The sequence below is a fragment of the Mus musculus genome, chromosome 1 (genome assembly GCF_000001635.26).
Source record: "Mus musculus strain C57BL/6J chromosome 1, GRCm38.p6 C57BL/6J".
NCBI lineage: Eukaryota > Metazoa > Chordata > Mammalia > Rodentia > Muridae > Mus > Mus musculus.
In genome coordinates this window covers 135,501,220-135,511,485 of record NC_000067.6, presented here as the reverse complement: position 1 = coordinate 135,511,485, position 10,266 = coordinate 135,501,220, and the positions used below count along the sequence as shown (strand labels likewise).

Genomic DNA, 10,266 nt, shown 5'->3' with positions numbered 1-10,266 from the left:
AACCATAAAATTATTTTCATTGCTCTTTCATAAACATACTTTTGCTACTGTTATGAATCGCGATATAAATATCCGTGCTTTCTGATGGTCTTGGGCAATCCTTGTGAGACCCACAGGTTGGGAGCAGTCACCTGCCCTATGCAGCACTCTTTTTTTCTTTGACTTAAAATTAAGGTGTCACTGCTGGGACCTGAGGGCAGAAGAGTCCCAAAGTTTGAGCCCTGCCATCCACCCCACTGTTTTTCATGCCTTCGGTTAAAGGGTTAAAGACAGGTGTCTTTAACCTTAGTCTGCCCTCTGAAAATGCTTCCTAGGTGAAGGCGCAGACCCTAGCTTGGGAACTGTGAACTGCACATGCCACACACCCCCCCAACCTGCCCGCATAGCCACTTCCGTAGCCTGCACACCTCCTGCCGCTGCTGTAGTAGTCCGCAGAATACCAGAAATCTGTTTTCTCCCCACCCCTTACGGGTATCGGAGAGAGGTCACATTATCTTATCCCACCCCTGGTATAACGGTCCATAGCCAACCTCAAGCAATAAGGAGCCTCCTCTGACCTTCACCTTTTTTCAAGGATGAGTGTATGCATTCAGTACGCCAATTTTGAGCAATTTGTAAAATCCTAGTAAGTGATGGGGAGTGGGCTAGGAAGGATCACTCTATGGGGAGGCTCTGCCCAGGCCTCTTCAACCCTAACCACGGGTTCACCTCCTCAGCTTCCTGCCCGGGAGACCTGGAAATGCTCAGCAGCTCACGCCCCCTTCGACCTTAGTAGCGCGAGGCAAGTCGCCCACCAGATCCCTGCTGGCATTCAAGGGGTTAACTCAGGAGCAGCCCAGGTGGAGGTCGAGGCCCTCAACCCCCTACTACCTCCACACCTTCCGGCTACAGAGGCCGCAGAGGCCACTGAAAATCGTAAAGGCTGCGGTAGCTCTTTGTCTACCTGCTCTGGGCGTTAAAGAGCCCGCTGGCAGCCTGCTTCGCTGGGGCTCGGGACAGAAGTCAGAGACAGAGAAATTGGGCTCTGTCGCTTTAAGTACAGCTGGAGCCGTAAGTACTAGGCCGGCTGTGCAGAAAAAAGGGAGCAGAGGGCCGAGGACCGGTGCGGCGTCCGTCCCTCCGCGTGGTCGCCGGCTCTTACGATTTGGGGTGCCCGCCGCGTGCCAGGTGAAGGCTGTTTCGTGTGCATTTAGTGTTCATCCATTGACTGGCTGACTGAGCCAGGGAAGATGCTTCATCTGCCCCTGCCCAGGTCGGGAAGAACAGCGAATTTCCCCCGCAGGTAAGCTTAGAGTCTGTTTAGGGCATTTCCACTAGCACGGCTCCCAGCTCCTCCTAATCTGCACCCTAGGGACAGAGATGTGGGGTCCGAAATGAGGAGGATCTTGGCCCGGCTCCTCTGCCAGAGCGAGGAGTGCCAGCACCCCAGAGCCTCTGGTCCCCCCCCCCCCCCGCCCTGTTTGGCTTGCTGCTGTTTGGGGTTGGGGGTCTGGAGAGGTATAGAAAGAGGATCCCAGAAGGAGAGTCGGGGAGACCTGGACGAATTCAGACAATAGCACAAGTTGATTGACTCAGAGGTCTGCTATTTGTAGCTTCGGAGGTTGCTGAGCCAGGTTAGGGTCCTCAGGGACCAGGGCGGGTGTCTGGAGAGGAACCTATAGCTCTGGCCCACTCAGCCAAGGTTATCCCTGACTCTGGGCATTAAATCCGGGAAGAAGGTGGTGGGAGATCTATGGGAAAGGGAGAGGCATTGATATTTGTGACCCTATGGCTGCTTGGATCCCTTGCAGTGGGGCTGTGCCCTGGGGACGAGTAAGAAATGAGAGTCCTGTGATTTAAGGAAGCGCACTGTGAGGCACAGTCCTCTGCGGTAAGGTGAGGACGAGGGAGGAGGATGGAACCTAGAAGTGAGTGTGACCACAGCTCCACTACCCTAAGTCCCCAGAGCTAGCTTGGAGAATGCACTGAACTGAGGGAAATGGCCCATTACTGCGGCCAGTGCTGGGACTTTCTGGGTTTCCTGAGAGCTTATCTTAGGCTATCATCCCCAGATCTACACTGTTTTCCCTCAGACCTGTATGACTGGGAATGTTGGGGGGTAGGGGAGTTGACTGGGAGAACCACGTGCTAGGTGCAGTGGCCACACCTACCGCGCCTGCTTCCCTAAGCTCCCCTGGGGAGCCCAGCCTTGTCCCCTAGAGACAAGCTCCTGCCTTCTGGTGTTTCCTTGGAGGAATCCCCAAGTCTTAGTAGCTCTGCTTCGAACAGAGGGTAGGGGAAGAGCAAAGAACTGGCCAGTGCTTGGGAAGGGAGGCCTGTTTCTTTCTGCAGAAGTGTGGACACAGGTCCCAAAACTTTTTTTTTTTGTCCCTAACCACAGTCCACAGGCGGCCACCTTGCAAAGCTGGTAAGATTGTTCCCTGTTCCCACGACTGGCAAGGCTGTTCATGGAGACTAGATCCATTTAGGGTCCTCCGGGGAGTCTTTGGGTGAGACTAAGCGGTGCACAGTTCAGTGACTCTGGGAGAAGGTGGAAGGAAGGGTGGGTCGCAAGCTCTAACACCACCACCACCATTCTAACTGGACTCTACTTGGGTTCCACATGGGGTGTGCCCTGGAAAAACTGTAGCTTTGCCACCTCACTGAGATGTAGTCTTTGCTTCCCCGAAATCCCAGAGGGCCTGAAGCTCCTCCAAGTGACTCCCAACATCCATCACTGCGTCTTCCTACATCCACCCTCTCTTGGTACAAGATTTCTTCTCAGTTGATAGTTTTTCCTGTCCCCTTCTTTGGCCCCTTGCCATCCCAGAAAAGTCACTCTGTCCTCCGGCAACCTGGTCTTTGTTGAGCTGAGTTGCCTTATCCTGGGGCCACAGCTGCTGAGTACCTGGCTCAGTTTCTGGGCAGGTGTGCTGGGGGGGGGGGGCTTGGGGGTGTGGGGGCGGGACCTGTCTGCCAAAACCCAGAGAACAGAGGTCTCCTTATACCTCCCCAGGGATGGGGCTGTGGTTTCCTTTCCATCCAAGCCCAAGATCTGCAGGCTGAATGTGGATTAGCATCGCTCAGAGAGAGGGGATGTTGTAAAGTGTGGGTCGGTCCTGGAATTGCTACACTTGAGTTATAAAGCTTAAGTAGCCTGGCTCTAGTCCACAGAAGGGGCGCTTAACCCATCCATGCCTTTGCTCTGCGGACAGCTAGAAACTTCCTGGAAAGGATGTTTCCCTGGAGCCGGTGGGGGATCAAAGAGATGTTTTCCCTGAGTGCTCCAGCTCCCCTCAAGCCCAGAAGGAGATAGCACCACAGCGAAGGGAGGCCGAAGGGAGGCCGTGAGGATGCAGGGAGAATTGGCCCTCACAGGATTCACGACCAGCTTTTGAACCACCCTCAGCCCCATGGCTCCTTGCCCCTAGAGCAGATACCCAGGATTACAGCCTTTGCCCTGGAAGGATGTGTCTACAGTCAGCGTCCTGCACCCCCTCCCCAAACAATAGGCTCCCCTGGAGAGAACTATTTCCCCCTCCTCTGTCATTCAAATAGGAAATCTGTAGTCCAAGCTTATAGCCCCTTCAGCCCCCTACATTCCTTCCTAAGAATGGCCTGCAGGTAGAGCCCGGAATAGGTGTGAATAATACCTGTTTACTGCCTGTGCCTCACACAACGCACAGAGCCTAGCACAGAGCCTCGGGCAAGTCCCTGGGACTTGGCTTGGCACACATGCAGGCTCTGTGAGAGGACAGATGCCTGTGAGGGACCGCAAAGCCAACTTCTCGTTAAGGGGTTTTATGAGGCTAGACATGCACACCCCAGGCAAACCTCATTCACAGGCTTAACTTCCTCCTGCAAGACCTCTGCCCTGGCTTAGAAGGGAGGGCCGAGTGCAGTAGCAGGCTGGGGAGTCTCCTTTCCTCAGTATCCCCTTGTGCTCTGAAGCCCTGCCAAGGCTAGGGGCGTTATGGACACCCATTTCATCTTCTTGGTCATGTGGGGTGTTTTTCTTCTTCTTTTTTTTTATCATCTCCTCTCACAAATGAAAAAAAGAGATTGAAGGTAAGTAGATATGTCCGAGACCACAATGCAGGGACTGACTGACTAGTCATCCCACCTAGGTCTGTCTTGACTCGAAGCAACTCTAATGACCATGATTACTGGAGACTGTTCTCATCAGCACTAGTCCAGGCCCCTGGAGATGCTAAATGCTGAAGGTTCTGAGGCTAATTGGAGGCCTCAGCCAAGGCCTTGGGTTAGCCTCAGACTCTGGCAGGAATGTGGAAGGGGCATTTGTATGCTTGAAGTCAACTGACCTGGTGTGTAAGTCACTCTACTGCTGACTAGCTTTGTGACAGGACACAGGCTGCTTAGGCTCTGCCTCAGTTTCTCTCTTACTTACCTCCCAGGGTGCAGAGAGGACAGGGAGGTAGTGTGGGAAGCAGAGTGCTTTAAACGCAAGGGTGCACAGGCAGTAATGGACCAGGTGAGGCCCTCCCACCCACGAGAGACTCTCAGCTCTTTAGATTTTGTTTCTTCTTTTCCTTTTTCCTCTTCTTTTTCTTTGGTTGTTGCTGTTTTTGTGTTTTTGAGACAGGTTTCTCTGTGTAGTCCTGGCTGTGCTACAACTCACTCTGTAGACCAGGCTGGCCTCGAACTCACAGAGATCCATCTGCCTCTGCCTCCTGAGTGCTGCCATTAAAGACGTGTAATACCATGCCCAGCCTGTTTTTTCCATGTTACCCAGCCCTTTCCAGGTTCTAAAGATGGAGCCTAACATTATAATAGTCCAAACAGCTCCCTGGTTTAGAATCTCTTGATTTTTCCCTTAAATTCTTAATTGTCTACCTGTAGGTTTTTACTAGTCTAAGTTCTGTGTCACTGACAGTACGCTTACATTTTAATGACAACTCATATAAATATAGAGCTTTTCTTAAAGCTTGATCTGTTTTTCAAGCAGAAGTATCACATATCTACTATGTGTGATAACTGTGCCAACTACTGTGCTGGTGCCAGAGAAACAGCTGAATCCCAGAGGCCCGAGATTTAAGTTCTCCAGCCATTCGCTTACTCTGCGGACCCAAGTGAGCCCTTCAGAAGTCAGGCATGATAGTGGGAATCTAACACTGTGCAGCAAGGCAGGCATAGACCCCACATGTCAGAAGCTTGTAGTTGTGCCGTGAAAACAGACAGATGCAGGCCAGAAAGATGGCTCAGTGGGTAAAACCGCTTGTAATGCAGGTCCAATTCCCAGATCCAGGTGGAAGGAAAGAATCAGCTTCCAGGGGTTGTCCTGACCTGCTCTTGCACTTCAGGGTATGCATTCACCTGACACGCGCATATCAGCACTCCCATGAATCGTACATACATATACCTGCAATAATAATAAACATGTAAAAGTCAAGGCATCCACATTTCAAACTGTGAGGGATGCAAGAGAGACTGGCAGAAGGATGCAGGGTGGTGAGGGCGTGTGGAAGGCACACAGGAAGCCGCCATCTTTGGAGGCACCATCCTTGGAATGGCTATGAATGGCTTCACAGGGGAGGTGGCATTATAACTGTACCTGGAAGAGAAAATTAAGACTTTTCTAGAGAGACATAACATGAATTTATTTTGAAAGAGAAAAGGGTTATGAGGGGGTGTCATCTTCCACGCAGCCTGCTTGGGTCATCCGTCAGTGTAGCTTCATTAGTCGGACAGATTCAACCCCCGAGGCAGAGTCCTTTGAGACTGGTGTCTAATTTTTTTTTACCCTATCCAATCTGAAGAGCTCTGAGCATGATGTGACACAAGACATCTGGAAGCCTTGCGTAATGCCTCTGGCTTGTTCTTTTGGGGGCCTAGAGACCAGTGTCATCTCTAGTTAAGTTCAGGGAATAATAAACTGCCCTTGCCCCTAACATTAAAGCACAGTCAGATAATTCTAACTTCAGGGATTTCCTGGAAATGCTCGGCTTGTGTGTGACGCTTTAAACCATAAAAGGCTCCTGATAACTTGGTTCATCTCTGAGAAAGGAAGAGGAGAATTTGAGATATGATCTCACTCTATAGCCCAGGTTGGCCTCAAACTTACAATCTCCCTGCGTCAACTGGGATTACTGGCCAGTGCCAGCCATCATACCTGGCTAGGGAAGAAATACTGAAAAGGAAAGAACATCAATTTGTTGTCTCCCCTTCCCTCCCTGGGTGCCTATGAACACGGATATACAACAGCCTGCTCACTGGGGTCTTTATTAAATATTGAGCTCAGTTGAGAAATGATCAGTGCAATCCATGGGCAGACAGAGGCATTATAAACTACATTTATAACTTAATTACTACATATGTGTGACTTACAAACTACGTTTCCTACTAGTGTATTTCTGCAGGTGCCATCCGCATGGCAGTGGTTGGTGATCAAAGCAAAGGCAACAGGGGGAGGTATCCATCCACCTGCAGTTTGCTGGCGACTGAGCCAGGTGCTTTATGGGTGTTATCTTGTTTACTGAGAGGCGATGGTGATACCACGGTTATTGTTCTCCAAGTTTGTGTTCAGGAAGGGAAGGCATTTGTCTCCTGTCACGGCTTGTGTGTAAGTAGTGGAGCAGAAATTCAAATCTAACTCTGACTGGTCCCACGTGCGTGCCTCTCTGTGATATGTAAGAGTGAGGGCTTGCAGCATTAAGTCAGTTCCCTTTGGGGATGGTCACTTTCTATTAAAAAAAGAGCTGCTAATGAGATTCCCCAACCTCCTGAGAAATCGCGCTCCAACAAGTCTGTTTATATCTGATTTCCCATATTGCCTTTTGACATGGTGTGAGTTTGTCCAGTCACACAGCTCTTAGGGTCTGAGGACCTTTCTTCACGTGACATAAGTGTGTTATTTAATAGTGGTCTTTCAGTGACAACTAAAATGCACTGATAGGATACACTGTAAGAGCTTATGTGCCATGCCAGCTTTCAATGTCTGTTTAACCTGCTTTGGATCACATTTGGATCCTGTAATAGTTGCTCTCCATGGCTGTGATAAAAACACTGTGACCAGCGCAACATAGAAAAGAAAGAGTTTATTTGTGCTTACGGTTCCAGAGGGCTGAGAGTCTGTCATCATGACAGATGAGTGTTGAGTTGTAGAGGAATAGAGTCTGTCATGCCGGGAAGGCATGACAGAAGGATCAGGATCCTGAGAGCTCACATCCTTAAACACAAGCAGATACAGAGGAGAAACTGGAAGCGGCCAGCACTAGGCTTTTCATTCCAAAGTCCCTCTCCAGCAAGGCCGCACCATCTGAACCTCCCCAGGTACTCAAATGCATGAGACTATCCGAGTACCAGAGACGTGTCTCTGTCAAACTACCACAGGTCTCTTCAGGTTGAACCAAATCCTGTCTGCTGAAGGGTGACAGGTGCACAAAATGGGAGAAAACTCACCAACAAGCGGTTATTAATGACCTACCCTATGTCAAGAATTGTCTAATCTTTACAAAGGAAATGAAAGTCTACCTATTTATTCAGATCCTCAGTAGAACGAAATTAGCCTGCAAGGGATTTAAGTGCTGATTGCTGACATCAGAAATAATAGTAGCTGGAAATTAGAGGCAAGCAGGTCAGAAATATGAAGGGACTTTAAGCCCAGGCTAAGGAGCAGTACATTAAGGGACCAGTGAGTGTTCAAAGACTGTGGAGAAGTCTGTAGAGAATGTTCTGGAAGAGAGAAGTTTCCGGCATAAAAGAAGAAGGAGGGAGAGCCCTGAGTCCCAGACACACCTTAAAGAGGGTTTATGGCACATTGGGACCAATAGGCAATTTGTAAAGAACTGGTATCATACAGTCCTTCCCACTGTTGAATTCTCAGTGTCTTCCCATTCTTGACACTCTGGCAGTGCGCCCAGAGCTCTATGCTCCTATAAACACAGGCTTTCTGTGTAAGAAAGTGACTTTTCAGGCTTGGAACATTTCCCCCATGTTATTTTAAGTTCTTCTCTTTTCTTTTCTTTTCTTTTCTTTTCTTTTCTTTTCTTTTCTTTTCTTTTCTTTTCTTTTCTTTTCTTTTCTTTTCTTTTCTCTTCTCTTCTCTTCTCTTCTCTTCTCTTCTCTTCTCTTCCTTTCTTTCTTTCTTCTTCTTTTTTTTTTTTTTTTTTTTTTTTTTAGTTTTTCGAGATAGGGTTTCTCTGTATAGCCTTGGCTGTCCTGGAACTCACTCTGTAGACCAGGCTGGCCTTGAACTCAGAAATCCGCCTGCCTCTGCCTCTCAAGTGCTGGGATTAAAGGCGTGAGCCACCACCGCCCAGCTTAAATTCTTGTCTGATACTGTACTAGATGGTCAGGTTTTGATCCTGGCGATCTGCCCACTGTATGCCTACTTTTTAAAAGTAGGGTTTTAACAGCTTTAAAACCGAAGGTTTGGAGTTATCACTCAGAGGTCAGCCCTTACCTAACACGAAGGGCCCTGGGCTCAATCCCTAGCGTACAATGAGAGTATTTTACCAGTGGGTCCTTAAGGCAAACACATATTTGGGATTTACTCTCGGGCATCCTGGGTTTCTGAGCTCTTTTGCCAGGCTCAGTGACCTAGATGGCAGCAGTGTTCCCCGGATACACATCCTAGACCTTGCTCCCTCGCCCCTTGCTCCTACGTGGAAAAGATTCCCTGTCTCGTAGATACCTCTCATGAATTCTAGGTTATTATGCTTGCAGTTCCCGTGGTGAGTGTAGCCCACCATGGCCCAGCTCTCAGCAATCAGGATGCATTGTAAAACTTTGAGCTAGCATGAGCGGCGTGTTAATTCATTAATTTTCCTCGTGTCATCATTAAGAATCCTCCTCTTCCACTCTTAGAAATTAAATATGGAGGAGGTACAGTAATTACACCTGCCCTCCCCCATTATTTATAGAAATTGCTTTCAATCTATATACATGATCTTTGTGTTTGCCATTAGAGCCCAGGTGGGTTTTTTTTTTTTATTCTGAGGTCCTTTTAGGGAAACCCAGGCAAAATATCAGCTTGCCTGTGGCTTGATGGCTTCTGTTCCTACCTTCAGTTGTCACACCAGAGAACCTAGAAGCTTCCATCAGACTCCACCCCTGACCTCGAAACCCCAGGGCAGAGAAAAGACCAAGTCTTCTGCTTGAGAAACTTCCCATGAGCCTCTGCAGGAGGGAGGGGATCATTGCTTAGTCATGCACATGGGAGCTCTCAGGTTCTGAGGCACTAATTCTGGGAACCGGCACAGAGCTAATCATTATAGAAGTAGCTCGGATTCCCCCGAGGGTCCAGTCTCCGGGGAAAGTGTTGCTGGTCTAGAGAAGCCGTGAGCCCGTAGGAACATCCCAAAAGAAGTTCTCGACTTGGTGTCTGGGTTTCAAATACCAATCTGCTCTTGGCAAGCCTTGGCTTCACTCCGTCTTTGTTTTTATAAATGCAGGCTAGCTCATTCTAACTCTGAACACTTCTGCCAGTAAAACAATACATCCAAATACAATAACACTGGTCACGATCTCAGTCCAGAGATTCAAGGATAATCAGAATATTTATTTCTGTCAGCCTCCCTTACCCACACCTCTGTCTGACCTTTACATTTAGCAGGGAAATTCAGAGGCGAGGCGGGGGAAATATATTGAAAGCAATAGAGGGTGGAATTTGAAGCCATGGATGTCACTCTTGTCTTCCTGAAATGGTTTTCTGCATGTCCAGGCAGATAGCATACCCCTGTAATCCTAGCACATAGGAGGTGGGGGCAGAAGGATCGGGAGTTCAAGCCCAGCCTAAGCTATATAAGACCATCTCCAAAAAAAAAAAAAAAAGTTAAAAGTAAAGTTTTGGGTCTTTTGTTTTTGTTTGTTTGTTTGTTTTGGTTTTTTAATAAAGAGGAGGAAAAGAAGAAATGGCTTGAGCGTTGGATGCAGCAGAGTCCCCTGCATGCACCCACTTGCTCCTCTGTCTACTCTAGCTGAGAGCATCTGCATCGGAATCAGGAGCTGCGGAGCGGCTGCTCTGGTGTGCCCGCACCTCTGCTCCTACCATCACGATGACTCCTTCCCAAGATGTGGGTGCATTTCCAAGTCTGTTCATGCCCCCATGTATAATTTAATTATTAAATACAAAGAAAGTCACTTCTTATCAGAACTATTATGGGATCCACAGAAATGCTGAAAAAGGCAAATTACTGAGAAAACTTGATGGGGGCAGGGAGCGATAAAAAAAAATCTTAAAGTTTAGAGATTTTAAAAGTTCTAGAAAGCTATTGTTTTCATATTGTCTTGCATCATTAAAACCCTGTCCCATTTTTAAAGCTGACG

The 10,266-nt window shown here is 48.5% G+C and overlaps 1 protein-coding gene across 19 annotated transcripts in view; it reads left to right on the top strand.

Annotated features, from left to right (window-relative positions):
* Nav1 (neuron navigator 1) overlaps positions 1–10,266 on the top strand; it is a 253,771-nt gene that overhangs the window by 176,865 nt on the left and 66,640 nt on the right. Inside the window, exon 1 of one of the 19 annotated variants that reach the window (XM_006529380.4) lies at positions 118–1,282. The exons of the other annotated variants lie outside the window; for them this stretch is intronic. Coding sequence (XP_006529443.1) covers positions 1,230–1,282 — 53 coding nt within the window. The 5' untranslated portion in view covers positions 118–1,229. Of the gene's footprint in view, positions 1–117; positions 1,283–10,266 lie in introns of those variants that run through there. 19 annotated transcript variants of the gene reach the window in all.